Here is a 13,120-nt window from a genome sequence, read left to right as displayed (position 1 = left end):
ATAAAAATTCCGAGGGGGTCTTTTCTTTCTTTTGAGTACGAGTGAACAGAAATTTTCTATTTGCCTTTTGTAATATTCCAAGATCAAAGGAGTTTTTGCTGAAAATCAAATTCTGTAAAAGCCATGCATAGTCCGAGTGTAGTGTGTGACGCTTTCAATCCAGTGAAAATAGGGTATTTGGGCACCAAACTTTGAAAACCAGTATCATTACAGGGTGCTACCAGGAGTCTGCATTAGTTTCTCCTCGTACTACATTAATACAAATGACCTTTGGTAGGATCTCATTAGTGTCGCAGGGATCACCGCAAGCCACTGACCCCGCAAGTTTCCTCCAAATCATTCCCCTGAAACAGTTCAGAGAAACAAACTCTTAGCAGTGTAAACACTCCCTGGGTCTGGAAATTTCATAAATCAGAGTTAAAACAAAGAAAGGTCTAAAATGTATTCCTGGTACAGAATCTGAAATGTAAATTGTCTGGATCCAGAAACTTTTCCTGGCTTTTGGGGGCTGCCTCTCTAATTGCTGTAATAAAGAATGTTTTCAGAACTGTATAGCGATAAAATGAAAGTACGGTATTTAGCATTGTAAAAGTATTTGGAATCCAGATGGGTTATTTAGTTATAGACCTCTTGTTTTCTTTTGTTGCTTCTCTATTGTGGAATTTGTATAGAAGCCCTTTTTTTGTTTTTCTGTTGTTATTTTGTTTTTAATAGAAAGTAAGCCTGGTGCTATGGGACATGCCTGTAGTCCCAGCTCCCAGGATGAGGCAGGAGGATCGCTTGAGCCCAGGAGTTCTGGGCAACATAGTGAGACTCCTCTTAAAAAAAAAATATATATATATATATATATATACATACACACACACACACACACACACATATACACATATACATGTGTATATGTGTGTGTGTGTGTGTGTATATATATATATATATATGGCTGGGCACAGCGGCTCATACCTGTAATTCCAGCACTTTGGGAGGCCAAGGCAGGAGGATTGCTTGAGCCCAGGAGGTTGAGACCAGCATGGGCAACATAGTGAGACCCCCATCTCTACTTAAAAAAAAAAAATTGTCCAGCCATGGTTGTGCACACGTATAGTACCAGCTACTTGGGAGGCTGAAGCAGGAGGATCACCTGAGCCCAGGAGGTCGAGGCTGCAGTGAGCTATGATTGAGCCACTGCACTCTAGTTTGGGCCACAAAGGGAGATACAATCTCAAAAAAATTTTTTTAAATTAAAAAGCAAACAAACAAGGTTTGGTGTGGGTGTGAGTGTGTGTAGGTGTGTGTATTTTGTCTATCTTGTCATATTTTTGCAAGAAATATTCATTTCTTTACTTCATATGAACTTAATTCTGAGGCTCCATACTTCTGGACTAAGGTGAAATTCAACCTCAGCCATTTTGGTGGCTCGTTAACTCCAAAGGGTACCAACCAAACACCCAGACATCGATGATGCCCCTGTGGTCATTGCCATCAGCACTGCCTGCTCATCATCAAGCCTATTCTTGGCCAAGCCTATAAGATCTCTCAAGTCCAGAAGTCCTGCTGCTTGACTTCTTTCATGCCTGGGGTCCTATAGGTGTCAGCCTGTAGGCTCTGACAAGTGTCAAAGATGTCAGCCCTTGACCATTGCCAGCAGGGTCTTAAAACCTGTGTGTGTGCCCTGGGGGCAAGGAATAGGAGGACCCTGGGCGCTGCAGGACTCAAATCCCCACTGTGGGACCCATAGACCTCTGTTTCTAATCTCCACTCAAAATCTGTGTCCCTCTCGGCTGGGCGCAGTGGCTCACACCTGTAATCCCAGCACTCTGGGAGGTGAGGCAGGCGGATCACAAGGTCAGGAGATTGAGACCATCCTGGCTAACACGGTGAAACCCCATCTCTACTAAAAATACAAAAAATTAGCTGGACATGGTGGCGGGCACCTGTAGTCCCAGCTACTCAAGAGGCTGAGGCAGGAGAATGGCGTGAACCCGGGAGGCGGAGCTTGCAGTGAGCCAAGATGGCACCACTGCACTCCAGCCTGGGCGACAGAGTGAGAGTCCATCTCAAAAAAAAAAAGAAAAAGCTGTGTCCCTCTCTCAGCAGCCCTCTAAGACACCTATCATAATCCATTCAGCACTCTTCGGTTCTATTAAAAACAGAAAGAGCCAATGACTTCTGGTTACTTCAGTTTTCAGCTCCACAAAAATCCCCAAAGCGAAGAATTTCAAAGCTTGACTACTTGCTCAACAGGAGGGGGATGAGGGTGGGCAAGCTCAATTTAATATTTTTAGAATAGTCTCTCATCAAAATATATAAATATTTGGGTGCATAAATGTGAATTGTCTGGAGAGATCCTTGGAAACTATGAGTGGTGATTGATGGGATTGAGTCTGGGTGGGAAGCAGTCTATTTTTGTGCTTTGCAACAACCTGTAGTAGTATTACTTGAATCCTATACGTGGGTACATGTCATTTTTATGATGATAAATAATTTTTAAGGTTATGAATCTGAAGAGATACAAATTATTTTTTAATTCATTAACTATGAAACACTTTTCCCAACCAAAGCTTACCTACAGTAGATATTGTGGTCCTAATTTTATGGCTCAGATTGCTGAGTTCAGAGGAATTAATTGCCCAAGATTACAAGAAGGCAGAGTCAGGATTTGAACCCATGGCTGTTTTACACTTAAGTCCATGAATGCTGTTTCCCCTACTCCTGTTTTCTTCTCCTCCAGGACCCATTCATTCCACTAAGTTCTTTTCTTTCATTGCCCAAGTAATAAGGCCTGGCACAACCTCCTTCATCAGGCCACACATCTATGCCAAATCCTAGAATACCAATAAATACCTGAAACCGTGTTTCAAAATACACTATAAAATGTAAATAAGAATGACACATAGTTCACCTCAAGTTCATACACAGCAGCAATGTACAGGGTTAACAGTAAAACACATGGAAGAAGTTTAACATGAAGTATTAGGCAGAGCCAGTTTTAAAGGAATGAAATAATAATCTTAGGAAAATTTAATTATACCTCTGAATATATCATAACTGTGTATATTGTTTATCTTTATGTCAGATAAAATATAACATTATTAACAAATAGAAAATTATGGGTTGCTGCCTATTGGTTGTTTGCTTAAGGAAGCATTTGTGGTTGTTGAAAATGAGTAAGATTTTATTTTTTTATAGAATGCTATAGTTATCCATGAAGTCTATGAAGAAGGGGCAGCAGCCAGAGATGGAAGACTTTGGGCTGGTGACCAGATATTAGAGGTATATGGTTTTGAATTTTATTTTATATCAGTAAATGTGGTTCCTTTGCTGGTCTCGATCCATAAAGTTGTCTTTCTACTCAACTGTATTTTCACTGATTCCTCTCCCATTTAACAAAATACTTATCATATTCTTTTTTTCTTCAGTGTACATTATACAGTGGTTTAGAATCATGACAGGTTATCAATCTACATTTGTCTATGAAAATTTTTTTAACTAAAAGGAAAAATAGAACTTATGGGTCTATTATTTTAATATCAAATGAGACTATATAATATTGCAAATTTTTTGCCTCTCCATTATACCCTACTAAATTCCTCCTAAAAACACATACATATAGATACATACACATACACATATATACCTGATATTTTAAAGATTTTATGGCAGCTTAAATCATATTTTCTTAATCTTAATAAATCTTTATGCCAAATGGAAGTTCATGCCTTGCCACCAATGTTTTCAAGTTGATGAAAATGTAAAATCTTCCCCCTATGATGCTTACTAAAAATTGAAATGCTTAACTTTTTCAAATTGACTCTCATTTAGCAAAGTTGTTAAAGCCTTTTAAAAAGTACCAAAGCAGGCAATGTCTGCACTATGGAATGGCTGAAGGAGAAGGCGATGCCAGGCGTTCTGGTAGGTGGAACTAAAGAGCTTTCTTGATGGTGTGAAACCTTTAGGCCACGTTTTTTTTTTTTTTCATTGAATGAACTTAATTGAATAGTTGGCATTTTATGGTGAGCATGTGCATTTTTGCTTTGCAACTTTAATATAGCACATTACAAATGACATCATAGAATTTTATTTTTCCCTTTGGTGGTTCATTTCTGCCTCCCAAGATGAAACTGGAGATATAATTAAGGGCAGGAAACATAGGCGAGAAGGGGTTAAAGGAGAGGCCAGGCTGATTGCAAATTAAATTCAGCCCAAGTTACAGGATTTCTCTGCAGGCCTTTACTGTGTTTCATCATTGGATTAAGACATATTCCCAGTACATTCATTAAGGTACAAGTGTATGAGGTTAGAAAAATAAGCAAGACCTCTCTGGGAGCTGGCTTGACTGCCTTAGCATACAACATGGTTTTTTAGCAGTCAGGAGTTTGGGGTTTCTTTGTTTTTCCCTCCCTAGATTTTCAAATCAATTGGTGTTATCATAATTGGCTTTTTAAGATGAATAGATTAAATATTTAAAATGGCACATATGCCTTGATACTTATATGATTTCTAAGTCCACAAGTTATAATGGTCACTTGAAACTAAATCTAACATGTTCATTATCTTGAATGTGGTGATGGCTTCACAGGTGTAAGTACCCATCTGGCAAAACCTATCAAATTGTACACTTTAAGTTTGTGCAGTTTATTTTATATCAATTATACCTCAATAAGGATTTTTTTAAACTATTTCTGTTTGTATTAGGTAGACCCTCTGTAGCTGCTCTCTTCTATAAAGTATATTCAAGTACAAGCAAACACCCAGTAAAGGTTAACCTGAATAAAGCAAATTTATTTTAAGTGAGAGGAGAATTTTTCAAAAATCAAGTTAACAGTTTCCTGGCAACTGGCAGCATTATATTATCTATTCTGAATGGATGGCCTATACGTCTTATTAAAGATGGCCAGTACAGGCTCCTCTCTTACCTCAGACAAGGTCTAGTTCATGAGAGTCTAACACTTGTTTAGCTAAGAAATACAGCTCTCAATTTGGTCAGGGAACATGTTTCCTTTCTAAACAGCTTTCTAATTCACATTGGACTGGTTCTAGCTGTGGCTGATGAGTACAAATGCGTGATGAGGCATCGGCAGCCTGTGACCCACAGGAGGCCTTGAGAAGACAGGCCTGTTTTCGTGGGATATTTTGAGACCATGAAACAGCGTGACACTACATCAGCACTTTTCCAAACAATGCCCTTTCCACTCGTGAGAGTCCTCCGCATTCCGCAAATTGGCCTTTCATGGTTTTAATACTATCCTCATGTTAAGGTTAGAACATGCCAGATTTTGCTTCCAAAGATAGGGTCGAATAATGTTTTGGCATGGCAAGATTTATGATTCTATTAATATGATGAGCGTCAGCTGTGTCTCCTTTCTGATTCTCCTTTTAGGCCAGTTCCTTCTCATACCCTCCCCGCTGTCTGCAAGTGGGAGCAGAAGAGAGTAGAGAGTTAACGTCTGATTTTCCCTATGCAATAAAATGTGGAGGAACTACTGCACTAGCTTTGTTATTCTTTCCTTCTCAAGAACTGTGTTCACCCACTTCCCCACATGGCCCTTCCACCCAAGGGATATGGTAGTCTCCCTTTGACTACTGGGTCTTCCTGGAGCCTTTCTTCTCAAATAGGAAGCCCTGCTATTTCCACCCCTCTTCCGCTACAGCCAATGTTCTAAATAATGCATACTGTGCTTCTGTAAGGCACTTACATAATACATCTCCCCACAATGTTCTAGCCACGCCATGATATTTCTCTCATGATTATCGGCACATTTAGTGGTATCTCCTGATTCTCAGAGGAGCAAATGGAAACCATGCACTTAGATCACTTCCATCCGAGCAGATACTGTCATGCTGGAATTTAATAGAAATTGCTTTGTAATATTAGAGCTTAATGACAATGCTTTTAATTAAAAGTATATTTGTTAGGGCCTTTCAAACAGTATTTAGAGGCTTAGAAAGTTCACCTTCAACCCATAGAGGTAACTGGGTTTTTTTTATTGAGTGACAGAAGTGGTCTTGTGTGCCATCTGTTGGAATACAGGAAAATAATCAACTCAGACCACATTTCCTGGAAATACACTTTTCCTCTTTGTGTTTCATTCACAGACAATGAAAATGTATTCATTGGCCTAAAGTAGCAGTGAGTGATCATGCTGAGAGGAAAAACAGCCTTCACTGAAGTTACTTCAATTCCTTGTAAAATACCAACTTCTAACTTACATTGGATATAACTGTGTGCCAAGCCCTGTGCCAAATGATTTACAGGGTTTATTTCATTTAACCTTCACAACACTAAGTAAATATTATTACCTCCAATTCATAGATGACATGGCAAAAGTTTGGCTTAAGTAATTTACACAGGGTTTCATATAGCCAGGAAGTTGGAATCAGCACTCAAACTGAAGTGCATCCATATCCAAAACCCATGTTCTTTTTTTTTTTTTTTTGAGACAGAGTCTCACACTGTTGCCCAGGCTGGAGTGTAACAGCACAATCTCTGCTCACTGCAACCTCCGCCTCCCAGGTTCAAGCAATTCTCCTGCCTCAGCCTCCCAAGTAGCTGGGATTATGGGCGCCTGCCACCAGGCTTGGCTAATTTTTTGTATTTTTAGTAGAGACGGGGTTTCACTGTGTTGGCCAGGCTGGTCTTGAACTCCTGACCTCGTGATCTGCCTGCCTCGGCCTCCCAAAGTGCTGGGATTACAGGCATGAGCCACCGTGCCCAGCCCAAAACCCATGTTCTTTACCACTGTTATTCTGGATGTAGCTCATCTAAGTGAACACACAAGCCACCAAGATATACCAGAAAATAAACAGCAGCTTGGAAATTAGGCTTTTAAACATTTTGTTGGCTCACAGAATCAGCTTTAAATGACAGTTCAAAAGTCACCTTCTCCAAGAAGGGTTCATTCTTCCTTTCTCCTTTCCCGTAACCATTCTTTATGCCACTGGTCCTTAGTGTTTAGAATGTTAGAATTAAAAAAGCCTTAGGGGCCGGGTGTGGTGGCTCACGCCTGTAATCCCAGCACTTTGGGAGGCCAAGGCTGGTGGATCACCTGAGGTCAAGAGTTCAAGACCAGCCTGGCCAACATGGTGAAACCCTGTCTCTACTAAAAATACAAAAATTAGCCAGGCCTGGTGGCTGATCCCTGTAATCCCAGCTACTCGGGAGGCTGAGTCTGGAGAATTGCTTGAAACCGGAAAGCGGAGGCTGCAATGAGCCGGGATCACACCACTATACTCCAGCCTGGGTGACAGAGTGACACTCCATCTCAAAAGAAAAAAAGAAAAAGCCTTAGACCATTGCTTCATTGTACAGATAAAGGAACAAAGGTTCAGAGGCTGGCTTGACCTTCCAGTAGCACACAGGGCTGGACCAGAATAAGGAATGGAACTGACATCTTGGGGGAGCTCAAGCACTCTACCATCTGCCTGGTGGGCTGGACTTATCCTTCCCCTCATTTGACTCTTTTCCTAGCTGCAACCTTGAGGGAATCACCACCTCTGACTTCTTTCCTTTGAATCCAAGGTTACTCTGCTCCTCGATTTCTCCCTCATATCAAATTTACTAACCAATGTCAGTATTTGACTTTCTTTGTGACAGGGGATCTCCAGTAACCCATTCTAAGAGTTAATGATGAGGCAGCATGGAATAGGAACTGAGGGTGGAAGGGTTTAAATCTTGGCTCCTCCACCTGCTAGCTGTGTAACCTGGGTCAAGTCCCTAAACCTCTGTGTGCCTCAGTTTCCTCCTCTATGAATGGTGATAATAACAATATCTATTTCAGAGAGTTAGTATAAGGATTAAATGAGTAAATATTCATTAAGGACTAGCACACAAGCACTGCAGAAGTATTTAAGTTAAAGAATAAATAATTTGGCTATAATGTCTATTTAACAGAAAAGGAAACAGAGGCTCAGAGATTACATGACTTGGCTTTACTCAGTGCTCTTTTCGGTACACTGCTTTCTAATGCATGGTTCTGTCTGTGCTCACTGAGAACCAGATTCCAATGAGAAGACTTCAAGGGGTCTTGGATGCTGTTGGAAATACTGTTCCCTCATCTCCTTCTGGGCCTGTTATGAAGTCGTTGTGATGTGAGCAAATAAGAGTGAAGATGTCAGCCAGGCATGGTGCCTCATGCCTGTAATCCCAGCACTTTGAAAGTCCGAGGCAGGAGGATCACCTGAGCCCAGGAGTTTGAGGCCAGCCTGGGCAATATGGCAAGACCTCATCTCTCCAGAATTTAAAAAATTAGCTAGACATGGTGGCACACACATGCAGTCCCAGATACTCAGGAGGCTGAGGTTGAAGGATCACTTGAGTCTGGGAAGTCAAGGCTGCAGTAAGCCAGCATTCATGCCACTGCACTCCAACCTGGGCAACAGAGCGAGACCCTATCTAAAAAAATAAACAAATAAATGAGAGTGAAGATGTCAAATCCAATAAGCAAACTGAATCTAAAAATGCTGACTAAACATTAATAGTTATTCCCCTTTTATCTCAATTAAATGAGCTAGTTAAGTCCCTGCGTGCACACTCTCCTGTCTCTTTCATTGATTTCACAGTAAAGTTTATGGCTATGTAAAATTGCATTATCATGTATCCACCCTTTGTGCACATGTTGGGTAGGATATTTTAAGGGCCATCTCCTTTATATTCAAAGCAGCTCATACTGCTCGTGGTCACTACCTGTTTGCCTTGAGATTGGCTGGAAATTTCTAGAGATTCTTTACTGGTTAGATCAAGGAGATTCAGCAGACAGAGCAGGCAGAGGCCTCTGCCATCAGCAGCCCAGCTCAGGATGCCCATTGTTCCAGGTTAATGGGGTTGACCTGAGGAACTCCAGCCATGAAGAAGCCATCGCAGCCCTGAGGCAGACCCCCCAGAAGGTGCGGCTGGTGGTGTATAGAGATGAGGCACACTACCGGGATGAGGAGAACTTGGAGATTTTCCCTGTGGATCTGCAGAAGAAAGCTGGCCGGGGCCTGGGCCTGAGCATCGTTGGGAAACGGTAAAGACGTGCTTTGGGAGTTGGGATCTGCCTTTTTCATCCAGAGCTCTGAAGCCTGTGAACACTGAAAGAGAAAGCCTAATGTAAAGTAGTGATGGGATTTCTAAAAATAAGATATTTATGAAAATTTGACAACATGGGTCGTATTTCTGAGCAAGGTCTTACCAAAAAAATTGTCATATCAAGATAGAACTCCAAGTCCAATCAATCCAGACTGATATATTTCTGTACAGAGTAAGAACAACTAGCAAGGTTCTTTCACTTGGAATTACTAAGATTGGAGTTTTGCAGAGATTGATTAAAGCAACCATACCCAAGAAATAGCTAGCATCAAGAATGAGATTTATCCAATGTTGGGTCAAGAACATTGCTTCGACATGGAAATTAACATGGAACATTGCTTTTCGTCATACTGTTAATTTCATACTATGTTGAAACTAGTTGAGTAGACATAGTTAAGAGATAAACATAATTCTTCATGATAGTAGTTTTCTATTAAGAAAAATGTCCTGCTGGGCACAGTGGCATGTACCTGTTGTCTCAGCTATGTGGGAAGATCACTTGAGGCCAGGAGTTCAAGGCTATAGTGTGCTATGATCATGCCTGTGAATAGCCACTGCACTTGAGCCTCTTGGGAAACATAACAAGACCCCATCTGTAAATTAAAAAAAAAAAAAGAAAAGGAAAAAAGAAAGATGTCCCCAAAGTAATAGTTTGCACCAAAAATGTAGGTAGGTAGATCCTAGTGGCCAGGCTACTCTTTTGAAATATATGTTGCTGCCAGACGCAGTGGCTCATGCCTGTAGTCCCAGCACTTTGGGAGGCCGAGGTGGGTGGATCACCAGAGGTCAGGAGTTCAAGACCAGTCTGACCAATATGGTGAAACCCCATCTCTACTAAAAAATACAAAAAATTAGCCAGGCATAGTGACAGGCGCCTGTAATCCCAGCTACTTGGGAGGCTGAGGCAGGAGAATTGCTTGAACTTGGGAGGTGGAGGTTGCAGTGAGCCGAGATCACGCCATTGCATTCCAGCCTGGGCAACAAGAGCGAAACTCCATCTCAAAAATAAATAAATAAATAAAAAGAAATATATGTTGCCTAGGCCAGGCATAGTGGCTCACATCTATAATCCCAACACATTGGGAAGCTGAGGTGGGAGGATCGCTTGAGGTGAGGAGTTCAAGATCAGTCTGGCAACATAGCAAGACTTGTCTCTAAAAAAATTTTTTAAATAAAGATAAATGAAGTCTATACTGCTTAACAGTCATTTGTTCCAGGATAATATTACTAAGTTTCTCTTGCAGTGAATTGGAAAGGTAAGTAATAGCTTGAAACAAAGCCTAGCTTCCATGGTTTACTGGCTTTTAGGTATCTAGTATGAATTTATCCCAACAGGGCTATAGGATTTCCAGGTAATATCCTAATATGGCCTTAAAGTGTATCAACCATCTTGTTAAGGAAGAAATCAAGTTGCTTTTATGCATGTTATATGCCCTCACAGACCTCTGGTGACTAGCCTAGTGTCTGTCCAGCAGGCCAAGCTGTTATTAAAATAAAAATATTAGCTACAATTTTTGAGTACTGATTTTGGGCCAAGTATTGTGCTGTCATAATCTCATTTTTTTTTTTACTTCAGCACCATAGAACCATCACTCTGAAAATGCATTACCAAACAAAAAAAGCTGAGTCTCTTACATTTCTAAACAAAAATCTGTGCACATCTGGGTACAGAGCAACTGACAGAGCCAGTGTTGAAGTTTGCTTTCTTGTTTTGACACATGCGTATACCTGGTGCGGTTTTATTTACAGCAATGTTTTTTGCTTTTAGTGAATGTCAGTATTTCAGGTTGAGTTTGTAAGGAACATTTACATTCCTTAGCACAAAAACTTGCATTGTAAAGGATGAGATGTATAGTTCTCAAAAGTCACTATTTTCTTTGACTAACAATTCCATCACCAGGACTTTATCTTAAAGATATACTTACAAGTATTCATTGCTCATTGCAATAGTTAAAGAATGGAAATAACCTGTATGTCCATCAGTAAGCTACTGGTAAGTGAAATTATGAAACATCATAGAATAGTATGTAGCTATTTAAAAAATGAGGAAGCTCCAAGTGCTGATGAAGGCAAATTACCAAGGTATGAAAGAAACAAAAAGAAAACAAAACTGGAAGAAGAAAGGAGCATATGTGTGTGCATCCTGTCACACACACACGTATTATGCATGGAAATATTAGGTTGTGCCAATACTGCACTGCTGTATGGTATTAACAGAAATGGAAGCGGAGTGTTTATTTCTGACATCGTGAAAGGCGGAGCCGCAGACCTGGATGGGAGATTGATTCAGGGAGATCAGATCTTATCTGTGAATGGGGAGGACATGAGAAATGCCTCACAGGAGACAGTGGCCACCATCCTCAAGGTGAGTTGCTAGGCTGCTTTTTACCCAGCTGGCACAACTGAAGTCCAGTGGGAACTGTTCCAGTCTAGCTTGATTATAAAATGGGTTGGATTTTATACTAACTCTAGTTTTTACTAGAAATTTAATCTCTGATTATTTTAAATGAGCCAGAATAGCTTTAAAAGAAAGTTCTGTTATATTGACTAACAGAATGAAAGGGAACCTGCTTTGGGATTTCACAAGCAAGTTTTTCATACTTGTGAAAATTCTAAGTATCCATCACTGTTCTCTAAATGCGTTTGATGAGATGGGCCCTCCAGGAGCCACATCCTCCTCTCTCTAGGGCTATGCCTGTTGCTTTCATTACCCTTTTATAATTCGTGGCTGCAGGGAGAGGCTCTGTTAAGATATTTCAGAATATAAATGCTACTACTTTTCATTTCTGTTCTTTTCTTGCCTTTCCAAGTGTGCACAGGGACTTGTGCAGCTAGAGATTGGAAGACTCCGAGCTGGTTCCTGGACCTCCACAAGGACGACATCACAGAACAGTCAGGTTGTCGATGGCTTCTCATCAGACTGACTCACTCTTCTGCCCCCATTGGGAGAAAGTTCCCCATTTAATAAATGGTTGTTTGGAAATAATATCTAACGTACAGCATATTCACAGCACCAAGTTTAGTGAACTTTCATGTGTTTGAAATAAAAATGAAAGGTGGGATGGAAATTCATTAATCCCTAGATTTTTCTCTCCTTTATTGCTTACAAATGTTTTCTTGGAAGCACTTTTCTCTCTCACTATTAGTTCTATATTGCCTATGCACGCATGTACACAGCTGTGTTTATTTAAAAAAAAAAAAAGGCAACATCTGGTGGCAATTTGACCCTCATTAGCACAACATTGTTCTATTCATTCAATTAAATATTGCTATAAAGTTAACTTGTGACTAGCCACTCACACATGCCGAGGGCAATTAATGGCATATTCCTAGGAGAACCAAGTGTGGGGGTTTTTCCTGTGGGAGGGAGGCCTTAGTGGGTGATATTTTGTGGGTTAGCAAACATCTTATATTTATTTGCAAAACTGATGTAAGTGCCATTTTTTTTTTTAGCAAAGTATATTTCACTATATTTTGTTCATTGTAATGGCTGACAAAATCAAGATCGTAGACTGTATGGTTAGCCCCATGTGGTACATAATGAGACTATAGAAACTTATATGTGACCCCTAAGTCTCCTCTCTGGGTTATGGATAGGCCGCCTTAGTTTTGAGGTTAAAAGCATGACTTTTGGTCCCCTCCCTGGTTGCCTTATTTCTGAAGCCTCTCCAAGGCCTTTGTTCAGAAGATGCTCTGATCTTACAGTTAGCACACAGTTACTTCTGGAAAGCTATTAGCTGCCTCCTGTTCCTCACTGGTGTTAAAAAATGAGTGAGGAAAATACCATTGTTCAGATAGGATTACAGACTAGCTGGCTTGTCTTAGGGAATCTTCAAAGCAGTCAAACCCAATAAACACCATATTAAGTTTGAAACACTTTTTTTTTTTTTCATTTCTGGCTTACATAATGGGCAGCAAATATCTAAGACATGGTGCTGCTGTAGGATTCCATGAGTTAATAGTTAGTGATGATATTGACCAGACTTATATCAACAAATGAAACAGTTGTCTAGCCAGGCTTCTTCCTTAATGGAAGACTCATCTTTGTTGAATGAT

At 40.4% G+C, this 13,120-nt stretch overlaps 1 protein-coding gene across 7 annotated transcripts in view; it reads left to right on the top strand.

Annotated features, from left to right (window-relative positions):
- The window catches only part of PATJ (PATJ crumbs cell polarity complex component), a 422,746-nt gene that overhangs the window by 364,586 nt on the left and 45,040 nt on the right, over positions 1-13,120 (top strand). For 6 of the 7 annotated variants that reach the window (XM_057298703.2, XM_034966355.3, XM_034966351.3 and 3 more), the window contains 4 exons: positions 3,187-3,270; positions 8,809-9,002; positions 11,282-11,429; positions 11,875-11,961. In XM_057298703.2, coding sequence (XP_057154686.2) covers positions 3,187-3,270; positions 8,809-9,002; positions 11,282-11,429; positions 11,875-11,961 — 513 coding nt within the window. The other variant, XM_063600809.1, reaches the window with a different exon arrangement.

This window comes from Pan paniscus, chromosome 1, assembly GCF_029289425.2.
Source record: "Pan paniscus chromosome 1, NHGRI_mPanPan1-v2.0_pri, whole genome shotgun sequence".
Classification (NCBI taxonomy): Eukaryota; Metazoa; Chordata; class Mammalia; order Primates; family Hominidae; genus Pan; species Pan paniscus.
This window is presented reverse-complemented; position numbering and strand designations above follow the sequence as displayed.